The sequence below is a fragment of the Glycine max genome, chromosome 18 (assembly GCF_000004515.6).
Source record: "Glycine max cultivar Williams 82 chromosome 18, Glycine_max_v4.0, whole genome shotgun sequence".
Lineage (NCBI taxonomy): Eukaryota > Viridiplantae > Streptophyta > Magnoliopsida > Fabales > Fabaceae > Glycine > Glycine max.
Genome location: NC_038254.2, coordinates 53,571,733 through 53,592,341, shown reverse-complemented (window position 1 = coordinate 53,592,341; position 20,609 = coordinate 53,571,733). Strand labels below are relative to the sequence as shown.

At 35.2% G+C, this 20,609-nt stretch overlaps 3 protein-coding genes across 4 annotated transcripts; 2 read left to right on the top strand and 1 right to left on the bottom strand.

The window, feature by feature from the left end:
• Positions 1-4,039: 4,039 nt before the first annotated feature.
• On the bottom strand, positions 4,040-6,361 carry LOC100800221 (uncharacterized). Its single transcript, NM_001254525.2, has 4 exons — positions 6,207-6,361; positions 5,704-5,880; positions 5,436-5,534; positions 4,040-4,817 (listed from the first exon to the last, which is right to left on the bottom strand). Exons 1-4 carry the CDS (start codon positions 6,354-6,356, stop codon positions 4,218-4,220), a joined length of 1,026 nt encoding a protein of 341 aa, NP_001241454.1. The 5' UTR covers positions 6,357-6,361; the 3' UTR covers positions 4,040-4,217.
• Positions 6,362-8,157: 1,796 nt separating this feature from the next.
• LOC100799163 (uncharacterized) lies at positions 8,158-10,058 on the top strand. Of its 2 annotated transcripts, none has more exons than XM_003552416.5 (4): positions 8,158-8,371; positions 8,499-8,525; positions 8,795-8,896; positions 9,239-10,058. In XM_003552416.5, the coding sequence occupies exons 2-4, from the start codon at positions 8,499-8,501 to the stop codon at positions 9,887-9,889; spliced, it is 780 nt and encodes a 259-aa protein (XP_003552464.1). In that variant the 5' UTR covers positions 8,158-8,371; the 3' UTR covers positions 9,890-10,058. The 2 variants fall into 2 exon arrangements, with proteins under 2 accessions (XP_003552464.1, XP_006602850.1); XM_006602787.4 differs by having other exon boundaries at positions 8,158-8,386.
• A 1,098-nt stretch (positions 10,059-11,156) lies between these two features.
• Positions 11,157-20,609, top strand: LOC100803949 (mitochondrial proton/calcium exchanger protein). The gene is made up of 15 exons (XM_003551646.5): positions 11,157-11,420; positions 11,928-12,640; positions 12,719-13,031; positions 13,119-13,265; positions 13,369-13,457; positions 13,576-13,668; positions 15,337-15,463; positions 16,152-16,216; positions 16,291-16,465; positions 16,993-17,187; positions 17,279-17,326; positions 17,981-18,127; positions 18,278-18,360; positions 19,557-19,672; positions 20,374-20,609. Exons 2-15 carry the CDS (start codon positions 12,036-12,038, stop codon positions 20,454-20,456), a joined length of 2,286 nt encoding a protein of 761 aa, XP_003551694.1. The 5' UTR covers positions 11,157-11,420; positions 11,928-12,035; the 3' UTR covers positions 20,457-20,609.

Below are 20,609 nucleotides of genomic sequence, written 5' to 3'. Positions count from 1 at the left end.
AAACCTTTCTAAATTTTTTACAATGGTTTTGAGATTGAAAAATTTATGTGCTAAGGATCAGTAATAAGATTGTAAATGCTTGATTTACAATTCACTTATGCCAATATTTACTTATGGAATGTTCTCCACTGATGTTCTCACTAACCTTGCCATTAGTTTTCAAAGAAACAACTGCTAGGTGCTGCTTGCTCATTTATAAAAGGGCTTGGTGGATGAATGTTTGGACTGATTATGGAATTCAAGCAACCTGTTGAAGATATACTTTTGTAACTGCATAATATTTTATTTTTCAGTTTTAAAATAGGATTTAGTAAATAAGTTGATTTCCTATATTTTAGGAGTAAGACAGGTTTAATGGATTAGCCTAATCAATAAGTGGTTCCTATCTTTAAGAAGCAAGTTAGTTTTAATATTCTGTTTTGTTAATATCTTGTTATCTAATTAGTTTATCTTTTGCTATTTATTGTATCGCTGCTGAGAATAATTTGAATTAGAATAGAATAATTATATTTCCTCCGCATACGCATTGTCTGTCTTCTCTCCTCTGTTCTTTTATAATTTCCTCCACAAAACCAACAATTGGTATCGAGAGCCTTATTCTTACAGGACCTCTACCATGAAAGGTGAAGCAAGTTTTTCCCACATAACTCTTCCAATCTTTGATGGAGAGAATTATGATCTTTGGGAAGTGAAAATGCAATCCTACATGGAGTCTTTGGATTTATGGGATGTTGTGGAAGAGGATTATGAAATATATCCGCTGCCTGAAAATCCCACCATGGCCAAAATTAAAAATCACAAGGAAAGAAAGATGAAGAAGGCAAAGACGAGGTCATGTTTGTTCACTGGTGTTTCACAAATGATATTCATCAGAATCATGACTCTTAAATCACCCAAAGCAATTTGGGATTATCTGAAAGAGGAATACGCTGGAGATGATAGAATACGAAGCATGCAAGTGCTGAATTTAAGGAGGGAATTTGAGCTTCAAAGGATGCAAGAGTCAGAGACAATCAAAGAATACTCAAACAAATTGTTGGGTATTGCCAACAAGATAAAGTTGTAGGGAAGTGATTTTTCTTATTCGAGAATTGTAGAGAAAATTTTGGTAACGGTGCCGGAGAGGTATGAAGCATCTATAGCTTCATTGGAGAACACAAAGGATCTGTCAAAAATCACATTGGCAGAAGTGTTACATGCCCTGCAAGCTCAAGAGCAGCGAAGGTTGATGAGGCTAGATCGTGTTGTCGAAGGTGCTTTGCCCGCCAAACATCATGAAGTTGATGAAAACAAAAAGATTTTTTTCAAGAAGAATCAGCCAACAAGCAGCGAAAATAATGCAAACAATCAAAACAAAGGTAAGGATAAAAAGAAAAATTATCCACCTTGTCAACATTGCGGAAAATTAGGTCACCCACCATACAGATGTTGGAGGAGACCAGATGCAAAATGTAACAAGTGCAACCAGATAGGGCATGAAGCGGTAATCTGCGCCAACAAAAATCACCATGATGAAGGAGCTCAGATTGCTAATCAAGAAGAAGAGGACCAACTGTTTGTGGCCACATGCTTCTTGAGTAGTGAATCAAGTGAAAGTTGGTTGATTGATAGTGGTTGTACAAACCACATGACATATGATAAGACTTTATTCAAGGATTTGAAGCCAACTAATGTCTCAAAGGTCAGAATTGGGAATGGTGGCTATATTCCAGTAAAAGGAAAAGGAACTATTGCAATTTCAACGTGTTCAGGTATCAAATTAATATCAGATGTTCTTTATATACCTAACATTGACCAAAACTTGCTAAGCGTAGGTCAGTTGATTAAAAAGGGATTTAAAGTGTCCTTTGAACATCAACATTGTTTTATCTATGACAATTTTGGCCGGGAATTTCTAAGGGTTAAAATGAAAGGTAAAAGCTTTTCATTTGATCCAGCAGAGGAGGAGCATACAACCTATTTCACTCAAGTCACACCCACGAAACTCTGGCACAAGAGACTTGATCATTGCCATCTTGAAAGAATGCTAAACATGAAAAAAAGGAAATATGCAAAAGAAAATTTGAAGAAGTTTCAAATGGAGGAATGCAAGTCTATTAGCACACCAATGAATCAAAAGGAGAAGTTTAGCAAAGAAGAAGGTGTTGATAACATTGATGAAGGATATTATGGGAGTTTGATTGGATGTCCAATGTATCTCACTACAACAAGGCCAAACATTCTATTTTCTCAAAAGAACAAAACTGAAATTTTTGTTGACAATCAAGTAGCCATTATTGTTGCAAACAATCCCGTGTGTCATGGGAAGACTAAACATTTCAACATCAAGGTTTATTATTTGATAAAGATGCAACAAAGTGGAGAAGTGAACTTAATTTACTACAAGTCTAAAGATCAACTGGCTGACATGTTTACAAAGTCACTACCTATCAATAAACTTGAACTCAAAGAATTGGAGTTTACAGTTTCAAAAGCAAGGAGGGGTGTTAAAGATATACTTTTGTAACTGCATAATATTTTATTTTTCAGTTTTAAAATAAGATTTAGTAAATAAGTTGATTTCCTATATTTTAGGAGTAAGGCAGGTTTAATGGATTAGTCTAATCAATAAGTGGTTCCTATCTTTAAGGAGCAAGTTAGTTTTAATATTCTGTTTTGCTAATATCTTGTTATCTAATTAGTTTATCTTTTGTTATTTATTGTATCGCTGCTGAGAACAATTTGAATTAGAATAGAATAATTCTATTTCCTCCGCATACGCATTGTCTCTCTTCTCTCCTCTGTTCTTTTATAATTTCCTCCACAAAACCAACCAGCACAACCCAATGTCAGAAATGCTGATGCAGATTTTCATAGATAGAGAAGTTAGTTTTTGTGCACAATATTTCTCATACGCGTTAATCTTTTACTTTGGTCGCATTCAAAAGCTATGATCACAAATTTCCCGATTCATCTAAACAAAGACTACATAGTTGTACCTGTCTATACATAATGAAAGTGGTTAATTACCTAAATCCACACTAAAATGGAGAAAGGGGCTTGGTACTGTCTGGAAAACTATTGTGCAGTTGAAAATGAACTGTACACATGCATATCTTGTACTTTATGGTTATTATTACAGAATTTTAGTGATGTTATTAGAAGTTAAAAGAGAAGTAGTTATTATTGTTTAGGTTCAATTCAGTGAGGAGTTCGTTACTTTTTTAGTGTGTTAATAAGCTCTCCATAAATAAAGAATCACTGATTCATCATCAATTTCAATATGATTTCATTTGAATTTTACTCTCATTGCTCAAGCTCTCAAGTTATGACTACCAAATGTTGATTTAATCCCACAAATGGTTGGAATTCTTGGATGATATGTACATAATCAAAGGTAAATTGCAAAAAAGAACAGAAAGTAAAATAATTTGCAGAATTTATTGACGCATGGTCGCAGCATTTCCCTTTACTAGGATACAAAAAGTAGTAGCTAGCCAACTACAAATGTCCATTTATTGCATCATTCTTGACTAGGAGCTTATATCTAGCTGCAAGTTTTTGAAATGAAACTTTGACAAAATTAAAACATACTCACAAATCTTTAAAATTATTTTAGAAATATAATTGAACAATGTGAATTCTTGGGGACCGCTTAATGAATTTGTATGGCTGACTCTATGAAGCACTTCGTGGGTTGTCTGTTTTGAGACATGGGAGCAGATTCAGATTCAGTGTGGCGTGTGTGCCATGTAGTATGTGTTTATGCATGTTTATAATTTGTTTATGTAAGGAATATATGCTGGAGTCGTAGGTTGGTAACGACTTACTGCCAATGAGTTGGTTTATGTTTGTAAGTTTTTTCTAACTTTGTACTCTTCTCTTTGTACCAGTTGGGCAATTTCTTATGTTCCAGCAAGTTCGTCTTTCATGTAACGATTTCTTATGTTCCAGCAAGTCCGGGAGACAAAATCCGAAATTGAAAACAAAATGGTGGACAAAAACACAATTTTGCCAAGAAAATATAAAAATGTGAAATTAAAAGTTACAACAATTATAATTGTCCAAAACACACGCCTTGGATTATTTTAGCATAAAAGTTTGGTACCAAATACACACTGTAGTAGACTGAGAAGTAAAATCGAACAGCATTACCTCAGAGCACTGCCCTGAAAGTAGAACACCTATTAATTACTGACAAACTAAAACAGAAACACTAGCAATCGGGAAAGTGCATGTTAGACAGCAAGAGTGAAACGCATTGGTTTAATTTTGGGAGCTTCACTTCCTTGTTCATTACCCTTTATTTGGCAGCTGCTTTTCCTTGAGCAGAGATGCCACACCATCAGAAGGATTCCCAATATTGGAAGGCATAGTGTAGTGAGTGATTGAGAAGATCTGACAAGCAGCCAAATACCCCAAAATAAAAGAATGGCACTCACCAAACGAGAAAATGGTGCACCAATAACAATCATTGCTGCAACAGCCCAAACAAACACCATGAAACCAACAGGTTCAAGCAAAGAAAACCGAATGGGGAGGGGGCCATGTTCTGGCTGAAGCTTGATAATTGATAACAGGCTGCATAGGTCGGTGAGAATCCAAAGAAGCGCAATAGTCGCTATCAAAAGTGATAAAACACTTTGTGCAGTTTTCATGTGTTTGCCCGGACTGAGGGGCTCGTCTACTTCCTCATCCTTGTTTAACATACAGACGGTGGACTTGTCTACTAGCAGGGGTAAAGTCATTTCGCCATTCCAGTTATTATCATTTGATTTATTGTTATCTAGAAAGGATCTTGTGGTGTTCTCAAGGTTCAACGCACTTCTTGTACCATTCTGTAGCATGTAGAAAGTCAGAAGAAGTGTCAGAAAGGATGGTAACAGCAAAAATTAAACCAACAATGATGTCAAAAGCAAGGAGTCAAGTAGATTTCTTTCTGTCCAGAGCTTCTCATGTGTGAATTCGCCACTAGTTACTATTATTTTGTGATTAATAATTAACAATCAACAGGTGTAAATGACCATACATAATTGATAATTCACGCTATTTTTTTGTATTTCTGTAACCTAAATTTTCTACTATACCACCTTAGTTTACAAGAACATAATGAGAGAAAAAACGTTTAATCTGAAAACAGGAGATTCTGAAGCAAATTATAATCATTTTTTAAGTAACTTCCAAAACCACAAACATCACTCTGGTCATTTAACCTCTTCAGGTTCCCATTTTTTCTACATTCATCATTGTTATCGAGGATTGGTTCTTCAGGACGTCGACTCCACTGAGTCATAAGAAGTGGTAAACAGAGAGAGGGTAGATCATGAAAACAGGCGAAGCACAAGGACAATTTTGTACCTTTGAGTCAAGACTTATATATTCTCTTGATTAAATCAGAAAGCAAAAAAAGAGCATAGGGAATAATAATTTAGAGGGCAATAGCTTCACCAACTTACCTTAAAAGAATATGTTTTCTTGCCCTTGAGGGTGCCCAGTTCCATCATATTTTCCAACTCCATTTCCATCGTCTCCTGAATCACTTCTTCTCGATTCCTCTGAGTCGTAAACAAACAAAGAATAAGATCATGAAAACAGGAGAAGCACAAGGACTATTTTTTTTTTTTACCTTTGAGTCAAGACTAGTTACCTTCTTGATTAAATCAGAAAGAAAAAACAAGAGCATAGAGAACAATAATTCACAAAGCCATAACTTCAACAACTTACCAAGCACCTCTGATTCGGAAGCGAATCATAATGATTTTTGAAGCAACTTCTAAATCCACAGACATCACTCTGGTCATTTAACCTTTTCAGGCTCCCATTTTTCCTACATTCATCATTGTTCTCGAGGTCTTGAAGAAGTCGGAGTTCAAGAATTCGTTGTTCAAAATATAGACTACTCTGAAGCATAGGAAGTGGTAAACAGAGAGACAATAAATAAGATCATGAAAACAGGAGAACATAGAAGTGCAAGGACAACTTTTTACCTTTGAGTCCAAAACTTATATATTCTATTTTGATAACAAACATATACCTTCAACCGAATCCTTAAACAACATAGCCTTCCATAATTACAAATTAAATATCGGGAATCAGGTCAGGAAGCTATTATTTTGTGTCCAAAACATCAAATAAGAAAAACCCTAAACTTAAGAAATTGGGAACAACAGATGAAAAAATCATAGTAAAAAAAAAAAGTCAGAATGGATGTGAATAACCGAACATACCACGAATTCATCAAGCTGCTCACGTTTAAGCGCCGGTTCTGAAAGCTTTTGATCGGCCATCGTCGAATCGCAAGAAACGGAAAAGGTGATAGCAGATATGTCAAGTTTAAAAAATTTCTTGAATTTGGAATTGGGAATAGACGAAGACATCACATAAACCGTAGCGCTTAGACACGAGCTTGGGTCTTCTAGGCAAAGTTTTCTCTGTAGAAGGAACCAGGACCGTTGGATTACTATGTATGATTTATCAAAGACTGTGATGCTGCATGATGATGGCTGTAGGAAATAATTATTGCAGAGGATCAGACACGGAGTTGAGCCGGGACCCACCATACCCGCACCGCGTTCTCAAAAGTCAAAGAGTTACATTGTGCAATCATCTTATTTGACTCTGCGCCTTTTCTTTATGTCAGTTTTATAATTTTTTATGTGTTTATTTAAAATAAATAGTATTTAACCTTTTTGTAAGAAGCAAATTCTGGATCAGTTTATTTAAATTTATTTTTTTAAAAAAAATTGAATAAAATTAGCTCAATTTTTATATTTTTTGTTTTTTATTTCTTTCTTTTCTAATTTACCCTTCTCTACCCTTCTTGCCTTTCTCTTTCTACTGTACTACCCGCGGAGCATAGTAGATTTGGCATATCTACAGATATAAGTAAATTACACTTCTGCCCTCTTTCATTGCCTGACACGTTTCATTTTTTTGGTGTTTTGGTATTTTCATTTTGCTTTCAAGTGACCTCCTTATTTCATTTTCTTAACAAATTTTGTCAAACAAACACTGCAGACACATTACAAAAAAGTTGGCAGCAAAATCAATGAGGAAAAGAAGGAAGCGTAAATCACGGTGGTTATAATTCATAATGAAGACTTTTGTACGCAAAATGCTTTTGGGACATGCTAGGTGCACCCAGCAACATTGCTGGTGCACCCAGCAATTAGGTGAATGGGCAAAATTGCCCTTGTATTAAAAAAATAATTCATTCTTTCGGAAGAAGGTTCTTCCGGTAGAACAAATTGTTCATCCGGAAGAACCTTCTTCCGGAAGAATAAATTGTTCTACCGGAAGAAACTTCTTCCGGAAAGCTTCCGGAAAAAGGTTTTTCCGGTAGAACACAAATTGTTCTTCCGGAAGAAGAAATTATTTTTTTTAACGCAAGGGCAATTTTGCCCATTCACCTAATTGCTGGGTGCGTGCACTGGCAATGTTGCTGGATGCACATAGCATGTCCCAATGCTTTTTTACATAGTCAACAATACCCGCACCCACTCTCATCAAAGTCAAAAAATTATTCCAAAAGAAGACGTTAATTGTGGCTTTAAGCTGTGTGGACTAAACGCGTATTTGTCTAACCACACTTTACTTAATCAGATATATTCAATTTAAGTCTTTACAAGTTACAAATATAATTTTTACTTTTTTTTTTACTGGAAATATAATTTTTATTAAGAACTTAGGAAAAAAACTATTTCGAATTGCAGTCATATATTTAATTGCATGTAAAATAAAAATAGTTAAAAAAAATGTATACATATTCAAAATATATTGACGCAGACTGTTAAGCGCCGACTTTTTTTATTAATTTTTCTTCTGAATTTTTTTACAAAATATAATGGTTGTTAATAAAAAATTAATGACTAAAACTTAAATAATTTTATCATTTATTCTACACACATGTATTGTTTAATTATTATATATTTTAATAATTTCTTTCTAATTATTAATTATTTATATTTTATCCACATCCATATCCCTAGCTAGTATAATTGATAACCTTTTCAGAAAAAATTTGCCCCATGACAATTTCTTATCATTTTTTTATACTAATTTTGGGTTTTTTTTCCCCACAAACTTTGGGAAATATATTATAATTAGCTAATATATTACTCTTTTACTTAGAAGTTAGTAAATATAAATTATTTGTTAGAAATTAAAATAAAACAATGATATTTGTTTGTTGTCAAGCCCCGCTTCCTTCTCTGTACGCAAGCACTCTACTGATGCCCTTCACTCTTCACTTCTCATTCTCTCTCTTAATATCTTCCTTTCTCTTTCTCTTTCTAGTTTTTCTCTTTCACTCTCTTCTCTTTCGTTTTTCTCTGCCTTTGAATTTGCCAGCGACGAAGCATCGAGAACCTCGGAAGAGTAAAACGAGTCAAACGTAATCGGCAGTAGCGTAAACAAATCTAATTTTCCCGTTTATAGTTTTCGCTTGCTTTGCTTTTGATATTGCTATCCTCTGAATAATGATCCACGCTCACACATGCAATATTTTTTAATACTTGTAGATGTCGCCCAACAACGTGGAATCTGGGGTAAGTTATGAAAACTCATGAGTCGCGATCCTATTTGGTTCTTGATTTTGATATGTTCCATGATGTTTTTAACTGTTAGATTGTTAGTTTTTTAATTGTGTGCACTCGTGTGAATTTAATTAGAAAGATAGTAAATAATGTGGAGCAATACTACACTCCAAAACCATGTCCCTCATGTAGCACCAAACACTTGTCAATTTTACTTTGACTTGCTTCCGTGTTTTCGTATCTGAGCAGTCATTAATATTTTTTGAGGTTTTCAAAAACAGACAACGGATGATACAGAGGTAGTAGGACAACAACAACGTCATAGTCCAATACATGATATTGCCTTGCAGATACAGACACAGGCTCCGGTGGAAACCCATGGGGTAATTAATAAAACTCATGAGCGATTACCCTCTCTGTTTTAGTATCTTAAAATCAATAACTGTTCAAAGAAACGATCGCGATAGGTGTTTATATCATTGTACACATGTATTTGTAGAAACTTTGAAGCTGTTAAGGCTTGATTGAGTAAATTTGTTTAGAATCACTTCTAAAAGAAGAAGAAAAATGAAATTAACTTCTTCATAACCCAAAATTAGTTTTTCATTTAACTCCTCTGTAACATTAATATACTGCAAAGAGTTAAAAGAATGAAACTGATACGCGTTGCTGAGTTACATTTATATCTCGTAAACTATATTCATTGGATTTCTTTCCTTTGTCAGCTATACCAAACAAATGATGTTCATACGCGTCCGATGGGCATGGCCGTGATAGACGCGATCCTCCCACCACAAAATCCTTCTAGCTTAATGAGCTTCAAGGAAGCTGTAGTGTCAAATGCAAGGAGAATTCCCCTTAAGACCCTAGTTACTTTGCTCCTTGTTTGTGTTGGTATCATGGATCATCTTGCAAAAGAGTTGAGCATTCAATTCCTTTTGGAATTAATAAACTCCCATGCTGCAACACAAGCACCGCTTAGCCTAGGCGAGGCATTTCAAGGGTTTCGTACTGTGATTGCATATGAGATGGCAATCATGCTGGTCTTTCTGCTGGCTTTGTTGCTTAGTTGTCCACAACCATTATGTGGGATGGTTATGGTGACAATCTCCTTTCTTGGACTATTCGTCCACATTCCAGATCTGGTGGGCAAGGCACCAGGGATTGCTGTGACTAGCGGTTTCTTCAGGATGCCTCTCATTTGCTTTACAACCATAGTGGCTTTTGTTCTTACGCTGGTTTTTGTTTTCCTTGCGGTGTTCTTTGCTTATCTTACCTATGGATGCGCACGTGGTGCGGGGATATCAACAGGGGGAGAACTTGAGGTTGCCATGCAAGATTCGCTGGGGAATGTGGAAGAGGGGGGGGTGAACTGATAGCTTTATGTAACGATTTGTTAGGCTCTTTTTTTTTTTCATCGGGGGGTGCTTGTTTGTTTGCGTACGTGATGTTTTGTTTAGTCCATATAAACATTAAATTTTTATATAATTATGTTTATATAAAAATTTAATTATAAAAATAAAAAAATTACTAGTAATTAGTCAACCTAATGAGTGATTTTTCTACTTCTTAATTATCAGTTTTTTTTAATTACACTCAAGTATTGTTACGGTTTGACCTCTATATCATTGGTTTAACGATTTATTATGCACACAATTACATATTTACTGCCCAGGTACGGCTCGGTTATATGTTAGAAAAAGGAAACTAAGTAGAGGATGGGGAGTGACGACTCACATGGGAAGTGAGGGAACTAAGGAAGAATATACTAATATGCCAGAAACCGAGAGTGAATTTGTAACTTCTATCTATGTAAGTTTTGTTTGAAGATTCATCCTTTCATGAGAAAATTACAAATTACAAATCACAAATTACAAACTTTTAAATAAAAATCCAAACTTATAAAATAAATTATAAATTTATTCAGGTAATATGGCACTCTTTTTTCTTTCTTTTTTTTTAAGCAAATCTCTCATTTTTGAACTAAATATATTGGGTGTTGCTAGGTGCACCCAGCATTATTGCTGGTGTACCCAACACTTAATGATAAAAGTAAAAAATGTCCCTACGTAAAAGGCTTATGGATCAAGTTGATCTGTATGCTTAAAATATCAACATACAGATCAATTTGATCCTTAAAAGATTTACGGATCAACTTGATCCGTAAGGATTTTATGGATCAAGTTGATTCATATGTTTAAAACATCAACATACGGATCAAGTTAATCCATATGTTTAAAATATCAACAAACGGATCAAGTTGATCCGTAAAAAGCTTATGGATCAAACAAAATATCAACATATGGATCAACTTGATCCGTATGCTTAAAATATCAGCATACGGATCAACTTGATCCGTAAGTCTTTTACGAACCAGCCTCTCACACACACTAAACACAAATGAGGAACAGTTTTGGCATTTTGAAAAAATGTTGGGTGCACCAGTAATAATACTGGGTGCACCTAGCAACACCCAAATATATTCTAACTGGCTTGCTAAATTTATTAAGTACTCTCTCCACTTGAACATGTACAGTTATTGATGAAGAATATTTTTACATAATCGAACATTGATTAGAGAAGGAGTAAGGATAATGTTAAAACATACTAGTATAAGTAGTAAAGTAATTTTGAACACGTCGGCGCAATACACACACATGCACTGTGGTAAAAGTAAAAAAATGTTTCATCAATGGAAAAATTGGAAGCGCTCAGAGTGTTGTTCTTGTTCCCTTATTCACTCATAACAATCATTTCATTCCACGATTGAGCTATTATCGAAGACGCGCATTTCCTCCTCTCTCCGGTTTGCAATTCTCGATTTGCCTCTGGCGGCGGTGCTGTGAAGTGAACTAAGTAACACCGTGAAAACGACTCTCTTTCCGTGCGTTGTTTTCATGAGCGACGGTGCGTTTCGTATTTAATTAGCTCAACTCGATTCGGTTGGAATTTCTGCGAAAATCCAAGAAAATCAATAGTTTTACTGATTGATTTCAGTGGATGCTGCGTTTGCGAGTGTTCTGATCGGTTAAATTAAAATAATGTTTTGAACTCGACAAACATGATATACATATATATACCATTTTCTATGTGTTTTTATTAGTAGTTCAATTCTATTGTGTTTTCATTGTATGAAAATAAATGCCAGGATAAGTGATTTTTTTTGACAGAATAGCGTTGCAGTTAGCTTTAATTCTATGGTTCTATTATTATATGAAAAGTGCATGTTTGGATTAGCTTATTTTTAGGATATAACCGTTTCTCTTTGTTTGTTGTTGTTGTTGTAAACTTCCTAAGATAGTTTTAAAAAATAATTAAAAGTAAAATCTATTATCAATCCCGTGCTTGTGTTACTATTGACTAATTGCAGAATGTGCTGCAAAAGATAATTGGAGTTTCACTTGCACTTTACAGGTGATAAATTTCTGCATTCTTTGTATCCATGGCATTGAAAGTTGAAACATTGAATTAGTAAGGGTTTTGTTTGGGGAGAACTGGCATCAGAAGCTAGAATCTGTTGTTATGGCTTCAAGAGTGATTTTGCAAAAGAGAAGGAGCCTCTTCTTCAACCCCCTATGTAGTCAACCTACTTGCATTATTTTTGGATTCTCACGTGTTGGGCATGCTCAGCCATTAGAATCTAGTGAATTAGAAGGTTTGAGCCGGTTTCCCTTATGTCCATCTGCAACTACGGAAAATGGACAGGAAAAAAAATTATTTACTGTCAACAAAGATGATCTTGCAGCTTATCCTGCTTTGAGATTTATCTCGCCTAGTTCCTTTAGAGTATCAAGTTTTGGATTTAGATCTGACAAGATAGAGTTGGTTTATCTTTCAAGATTGGGGTGGTTATCCCAATGTACCCGTAATATTTCCATGGCTTCAGCTGATCAATCTGGATTGGCTAGCAATAATAAGGGAAGTGAACAATCAGCTACTAAACAGAAAAAGGAAGCTTCACCAGAGGAATGCGATGAAGCTGTTGAAGGCTTGAGCAGCATAAAAGCAAAAGCTAAGGCTAAACAAATGCAAGAACCACATAAGAGTGCGGATTCTATTATAAAGAAATTATGGGCTAAGATTTTAGGAATTGGTCCAGCATTCAGAACTATAATGTCAATGAGCAGGTTTAAAATTTACTACCTCTTGTTTTTGTGTGCTATATAAATGTTTGTGTGAGACTTGTCTGATTTTTCATTGACTAGGGATGACTGGGCAAAGAAGTTTCGTCATTGGTGGGATGAATTTAAATCTACCCTGCAACACTACTGGTTTGGTACAAAACTACTTTGGGCTGATATTAGGATAAGCTCCAGATTATTGTTGAAACTTGCCGGTGGAAAGAGTCTTTCTAGAAGGGAGAGGCAGCAACTCACAAGGACAACAGCTGATATTTTCAGGCTAGTTCCATTTGCTGTATTTATCATAGTTCCATTCATGGAGTTATTGTTGCCAGTATTCCTTAAATTATTTCCCAACATGCTGCCTTCCACTTTCCAGGACAAGATGAAAGAACAGGTGATTTTATTGTACTCATCAAACAATACATGCTTGACTACTGGTGTGCTTTATTATCACTCAATTTTGGGAAGGCTTAACTTGTAGGAGGCATTGAAAAGAAGGTTAAATGCAAGAATAGAATATGCCAAGTTTCTTCAAGATACTGTAAAAGAAATGGCAAAGGAGATTCAGAACTCACAAAGTGGAGAAATGAAGAAGACAGCAGAAGATCTTGATGAATTTATGAACAAGGTCAGCTGTACTTTTCAAGATATAGTTGTTTTATGTTTTAGATGCCCCCTTATATGTGCAATACTTGTATCATTATTTTATATTTATTATGTTATTAAAATAGGTCAGAACAGGTGCTCGAGTTTCTAATGATGAAATCTTAGGATTTGCCAAATTATTTAATGATGAGCTCACCCTGGATAACATTAGCAGGTTGGTGCTTCTACCATTGCTTATGTTCAACAAGTTGTGCTCTCCAGTTATTAATCTTATATTTTGGGGCTCCGCTATTGTATTAACATGCCTATTTGGTTATGAAAATGGAGAACAGGCCTCGCTTGGTAAATATGTGTAAATATATGGGCATCAGCCCATATGGAACTGATGCATATTTGCGTTACATGCTCCGCAAAAGATTACAGGAGTAAGATTCATTTATTCATTTTCCCTTTCTGTTAACTCTGGTTCTTCTCTGGTAATTTTCATTTTATGCTTTATGGTGAAAATTTTCTTTGTATGGTGGTTTAGATAAGGATTTTTGCAATTTCTTAGATTTCTTAAATATTTGTTTCACCAATGTCTGGATGTCTGCCTCCTCATTCACTTCTTGGTTAGTCATAGTGCATGTGTCAATTGAAGAATACATGAGGTTCTTACCTTATCTTATTTTGAGAGGGGGCTGAAAGTAGAACATTATTTCATGATGTTGTACTTTTCTGTCATCATTGAATAGAATTTGGTTAGAGCTGAATCGACAGCTCTGATGGAAGTTCAAATGTTACTGTTGTGGGAGAAAGTTATCTTCTTTGCATGGCTTGTTATGCTAATGTTAAGGGAATCACTCTTGTCGGCATTCAAAGAACTTAGATGGTTATGGTCCTTTAGTGTCTTTGACTTTTTTAGAGTATGCATTAGTATATGTTTGGTTTAGAGTTTGATAGAATTGATTTTGTGTGAACTAGTCTTCTGTGCACGACACTCTTAGCCTAATATTAGTACTTGTTTGGTTTAGAGTTTGATAAAATTGACTTTGAATTGTTGAATGTGATTGAGAATTTGAGATATGTATCTAAGTAAATCTGAACCACATATTTACATTGGAACATGTGTGTTTTCATTGAAAAGTGCAAGAATTGATTTTCTAATTTTAAAACAGACAATGCCTTAATATATAAATATAATTGATGTGAGCCAAACAATTTATGTTAGTGCATCCCCTTTATGGTCTCTCTCTTTTACATGTTCAATTCTGATTTCGCTGAAACTCTAAATTCCTAGCTTCAAAAATTGTTTCACTAATATTCCTAATTCCTTGGTATACAATTATACATTACCTTTCTTCTTATAAGGTTCCTCTTGGTCTTTCCTTCTTGTTGATGCATGCCTGGCTCTGCGTGTGACACTTGACATCCGGTGTCTCCTAGTAAGTTGTGGATAGGTATTGGGTGGTTTGGTGTGAGACAGCTAGATAAGGAGGTGATAGGCTAGTTGGGGGACGCAGGTCAGTTCAGGTTCAGACCTGCTCATCCAAGATGGAAAGAGGCACAATCCCCCTCCACAGCACTCAACAATTTACCGATTACTAAGAAGAAAGGGATGGGTCAGTTTTGTGTAGAATAGTTTTCTTTTGGGGGGGAAACGACATCTGAGTCTATATTTCCAACCTAAGTTTAGAATGTATCTCTTGATACCAAAGAGAACATCAAGAGAAAGGGAAAGATGGAAAGGAGAAGAAATTGTGAAGGGGGTACATTAGCCTCATATCCGTTAGGGTCTTTGTATATGTATTTATGCTAATGAATTTGTGAAGGGGATACAACTACTAAGAGCTCTACCATACTAAGTTCAATGCATGCTAACATTATAATACTTTCCAACAAAATACAAAAAAGAAAAAGAAAAGGCCCCTCCCTCCTAGGAATGAAGAAAATAAAGGGGACCAAAAGGAAATCTGCTTAGCACTGTACACCACACATGAAAATTTATGTGTTTTCAAAACTACGGTATTTCTTTTACTAAATTTACCATATTCAGTTAATAACCTTATTAATGTTTTGAGGGTGAATAGATGTAAATTGTTTGCCTTTGGCAGGATCAAGAATGATGATAAACTGATTCAAGTTGAGGGTGTCGAATCTCTTTCAGAAGCAGAGCTTCGTCAAGCTTGTAGAGATCGAGGATTGCTTGGATTACTTTCAGTGGAAGAAATGCGGCAGCAGGTTAATCATAAATGTTTCAGTGGAATTTATGACGTTGGCAATTTTTATGAACAAGAAACTGGTCTTCCTAGTTTCAGAAGTCAGAACCATTATCTTCCCATAGCTGCTATTTTTAGAACCTTTATCTTTTAACAATTGCTGCTTTAAGGACAACAATAACAACTGAGCCTTTTCCCCCTACCCACTAGGTGAGGTCAGCTACGTGGATCAACGACACCATAACGTTCTATTATGAAGCATGTCTATAAACAAATCATTGACCGTTAAATCCTTCTTAATGGTTTGCCAACAGTTTTTCTCAATTTCTCTCTAGCAATAGGGTTCTCCTCCATCTGATCTAGTCTCCATACATGTCAAATATACTCAAACAAATCTCAAGACTCTTGAATGGTATTGTGTTGGATTCATAAAAAAATAATGTCCTAAAAACAATGGGTTGTTGGTATGGCTCTTAAATGCAAAAGGAATGGAAAAAGCCATCATCAATGTTGATTGGGGAAAAAAAACTGTATTAGGGTAGTTCATAAGATCTAATATCTCCAACAAAGTGGTCTAAGTTAACATTTACATAATATAGTTGGAATTTGGAAGACATTTCTTAATGCTGAATAAAAACAGCCTTCATATGGTTGTATGGTTGAAATAAATCTCATTTCTGGGAGATGTAAATTATTATATTTCTTTGCAGCTTAGGGACTGGCTGGATTTGTCTCTCAACCATTCTGTGCCATCTTCCCTCTTAATTCTTTCTAGGTATCTTAGTATTTTCTCTGTTGAATTTTTTAAGGATTTTCTGGAAAGGTGTGATCATCTCATTCTCTCTGTAGAGCATTTTCTGTTTCAGGAAAGGTCAGACCAGAGGAAGCTGTTCAAGCTACACTCTCTTCTCTGCCAGACGAGGTTGTAGATACTGTGGGGGTGACAACTTTGCCATCTGAAGATTCTGTTTCAGAAAGGAAGAGGAAGTTGGAATATCTTGAAATGCAAGAGGAGCTGATCAAGGTTGGTTTTTTTGCATTATGTATTTTGTCATTAGGGATATATATCTTCCAGGAGGGAGCCATGTGGCTGTTGAGTTTTCTCTCATAAGTAGCCTTGTTAAAAGCTATGCCTCATCTATACCTATCATTGTATCTAAAAGCTTTGCTTCATTTCATTGTAATTTTGTGAATAATTAGTGGGGGGAGGAACATAAGTTGTATCAATAAATAACTCATTTATGCTACCCGCATATATGGTGAAGTCTACTAGTAAGAAAGAGATAAAGGAGGAGAGGGATAAGATAAATTTATTGTGAAAATCTGCACAAGTTATCTATAAAAAATGTATTTTTATGTTTTCAGTGTTTCCATTTTCATTGCATTTTTGGGAGCACATCGTAATCAAGTATATAAGCTATCTGTATACTTTATAATTCAATGATTGTCATCCAATTAACTTTATAATACTGTTTTTCTTGTTGAAGTTGCTAAGCTATCGGTATACTTGTTGCTTTAATTTGAGATTGATGGGTGCAAAATATTTAATAGGAGGAGGAAAAGAAAGAGGAGGCAGAGCAGGCCAAAATGGTAGAATCTGTTGGTAGTGAAGGGGATTTGGGTATTATGAAAGAGAGGGCTTCAACAACCAACCAAACACAAGGAGAGGTAAAAGCAAAGACATTGGATAAACAGGAGCACCTCTGGGAGCTCAGCCGTGCATTAGCCGTTTTAGCATCAGCATCTGTAAGTGAAAGTAAATTTTTATATTTGCCAGACTAAGTTTTTATGCACTGATGAATGCTTGGACTCATTCATTTGTCTGATACTTTTTCAGTCGGTGAGCAGGGAACGTGAAGAGTTTTTGAGGCTTGTTAGAAAGGAGGTATATAGATTCTATTGCATATGAATACTTTATGGCCCTTCAAAGAAAAGTCAAATTGCAATATCTTTTGAATGTAATTTAGTATGTTTCTGCATTCACATTATTTAACATTGATTTGTTAAAAATTGATTTGCTGGATAAAATAAATGCATTTTGTTAGAAGCTTAGAATTTAACTTTTGTCACCATTTGTTCCCAATAAAAAAATCAGTAATTGAGTTTCAGTTCTTGATCTTGACATTATCATCATTGTTGTTGTTGTTTGATAAAAAAGATTCAAAATGTTTTCTCTATAGCTTTGTACCGAGAGAGAGACTTGGCTGGATAGGTTAGTCTCTAATATGACTGATTCACCTTCTTGTATCTGTGTTGTACACATAAGGTAGGGATATGGGCACATAAGAGGATAAGCCCAGCCCATTGCATGTTAACTGTCATTTTCTTGGGGCTTTGAGAAAATATTTCCTTTTTCCTCTAATACTTATAAAAAAGTCACTTCGTTTCTTATTTGCAAAGATTTGAAGAGGAAATTGTGAAAACAACATTTTGGTGAAAAAGGAAATTGAAACAGAAAATGTTTTCTTAAACCAACAAGCTAATCAGCATGTCCAGCTTCTTTTACATACAAAATCAACTCTAACCTACAACTGTACAGATGGAGCTTTATGATAGTATGGTAGGGAAAGAAGGTACAGAAGGTGAGCAGGAAGCTAAGAATGCCTATAAAGCTGCAAGGAAGGAAAGTGATGGTGCTATTGAGGTAGCTATTGGTGATAAGGTTTCTTCAGCACTTGTTGACAGGGTAATTCTATGACCTTCTAGTTTCTTTTGAATTTTGATGCTACTGTATAATTGAAAAACAAGAGAACAAAGCAGATCGTTAATCTTTAGCTGAATTATATTCTGAAACTGGAAATAGTTAACAACAATGGGAGTTTCATATGCTTCTCAGGTTGATACTATGCTCCAGACACTTGAAAAAGAAATTGATGATGTTGATGCTAAAATTGGAGACCGCTGGCGGTTGCTAGACAGGTTTTTTCTTAGTTACATAATTGCTTGAGAGCATTATGTGCTATGCCATACTTTGAAACCATGGTTAATTGCTTCTATTTCTATATGCAAATTATGAATATTTAAATATGTCATTTTCTTATGAATGGCAATTAACCAGGCTCGATAGCAGAATCCATAAAGGATACCATGGCAGGGGGAAGGGAACCTTTTCATTGTTACATGGGAGAGCTTGTGTTACAATAAATTGCTATTATTTTTTTATTAATGACCTGTTCTGAGGAAATTTTAAGAACTGACTCATAACTGTGATTGCAATAACTTTTCAATCAATATTCAATTGCCATGGAGTAGATAACAGTTATGTCAATTACAGATTTCTTTGCTATTACTATATCTACTGTGGTGTCAATAGGACTAAAATCCCAACGTCCCTATTCAGATGTTTCTTTTAGCAAATCAAGCTTTCTCTCTGATATAAAAATCATGGTAGGATCGAGAAACCTCTACACCCCGATGATATCTCAATTCTTGGAAGAATATATTCTTAAATTCTCTGCAAGCAGATCTTTGACCCATCCGCCCCAGTTATAATATCCAATAATCACTGTACCCATCCCCTCAATAAAACCAAGTAAAATATTACTTGTATCACAGTGACATCATAATTAAGACTTGCAAGGCTAGAGCTTGCTTTAGAGCAGTAATAGTTCAGCGACATTGGTTATTTTGGGGTGAAAAAGTTACAAAAGCATCTGATCCGAAATCCAATTGTTTCTATTAGCAGTCTAGAGTTTCAACATTTCGCAATGGAACCCTGCCGCCAATTTGGCATAATGAAGGGGAGGAGGTTGGTAATTCAGTCTATGAGATGTCTATCCACAAGATTTTCCAAATCCTATTTCTCTTTCATTTTAACTGAGAATTAAATGTTTTGACGTTCTATGAAACAAGCGCTACTTACATACCCACAATTGAATCCATTGCTTGGGATCCTCTCTCTCTTATGAATTAAGTCATTAACCAGTACCAGAACTCTGTGGCCGTTACTCCTCCTGGAAATGAATCCGTCCCAAATTTTCAATTCATATAGAATGTATAAGATTCTAGTAAGCACTGAAACATGGATAAAGGTTTTTATTTCTTTTCCCTTACAAATCTTTATGACTAACTGTTGGAAATAAATGTCATTCAAATGCTTAGTCATGTTCTGGCAGGGATTATGATGGGAAAGTGACACCTGAGGAGGTAGTATCTGCTGCTATGTATCTGAAGGACACTCTGAGCAAAGAAGGAATTCATGAGCTTATCAGCAACCTTTCCAAGGATAGCGGTCAGTTCTTGTGTCATTTTCCTCCTTTATCTCATACTGCGGCAATAGATATCAGTAATGAAATGTCACTGATGTGCCCTCTCCAGTTAATGCAGTTAAAAATTTCTAATATAAAAGCACAAAACAGCACCTAATGTAACTTAGGCTTTCCTTTATAGCTTTTTTGTCTTTCCTTTTTTTAGCCTTTTTTACTTTCTTCCTTGCTATAATTATTATGAGCCATGTGACCAACAGCTCCTGAGAAAATACTTGTGTGTGAATGCGTGTAACTATAACTTACATTATAACTAAAAAGAAAGTTGGGTACATTAGTTCAACTCATATAGCTATCTACACTTGATAGTAATAATAATAATCGAAAAACAACAGCTTTATTTGTCAAAGACAGTTTCCCAAGCCATCTTGGGACTTCAATGATAAATTTCTTCACAACTGAAAACGAGTCATTCTCTAAACCAAATGAAAGTCAGTCACCTCCGTGATGGTTGTTTGAATTGGACCTTGTGCACATTCTTCCATGTATGTCATAGTTCTTTAATTTTTTTTTAGAATTTTATTATTCAATGTTATCTTGATGACTCATCTGCAATACCTAGAGGGGTGTATGGAACTGTGAAATTGTGTAGATAATCCAACATCTTAATTTGAAAGTTATTTCTGTTGCCAGATTGACCGCTCTTTTTGCATTTTTTTTGTAACAGATGGGAAAATATTGGTGGAAGACATTGTCAAATTGGGCACCCAGAAAGAAGAAGCCGATAGAGATGAAGCGGGAAGATCATAGTGTGTTCCATTGATATTAGCTTCATGGTTCTAGTCGAGTTCCACATCATTTTATCTGTGAAATTGTGTTGTATTGCCATGTTTTCTTTGAAATGTAACTGTAAAGAACGATGGTTGGTTTTCTGTAATGAATAATGATCTCATAGAACCCCAA

Coding starts and splice junctions, on each gene's coding strand:
- LOC100803949 (XM_003551646.5), top strand. CDS start 12,036: ATGGCTTCAAGAGTGATTTTGCAAAAGAGAAGGAGCCTCTTCTTCAAC. Junction 13,669..15,336: donor CTCCGCAAAAGATTACAGGA/GTAAGATTCATT, acceptor TGCCTTTGGCAG/GATCAAGAATGATGATAAAC. Junction 16,217..16,290: donor TCCCTCTTAATTCTTTCTAG/GTATCTTAGTAT, acceptor TTCTCTCTGTAG/AGCATTTTCTGTTTCAGGAA.
- LOC100799163 (XM_003552416.5), top strand. CDS start 8,499: ATGTCGCCCAACAACGTGGAATCTGGG. Junction 8,526..8,794: donor CCAACAACGTGGAATCTGGG/GTAAGTTATGAA, acceptor TTTCAAAAACAG/ACAACGGATGATACAGAGGT. Junction 8,897..9,238: donor CTCCGGTGGAAACCCATGGG/GTAATTAATAAA, acceptor TTCCTTTGTCAG/CTATACCAAACAAATGATGT.
- LOC100800221 (NM_001254525.2), bottom strand. CDS start 6,356: ATGTCTTCGTCTATTCCCAATTCCAAATTCAAGAAATTTTTTAAACTT. Junction 5,881..6,206: donor AGCAGCTTGATGAATTCGTG/GTATGTTCGGTT, acceptor CCTATGCTTCAG/AGTAGTCTATATTTTGAACA. Junction 5,535..5,703: donor TTCCGAATCAGAGGTGCTTG/GTAAGTTGTTGA, acceptor TTTACGACTCAG/AGGAATCGAGAAGAAGTGAT.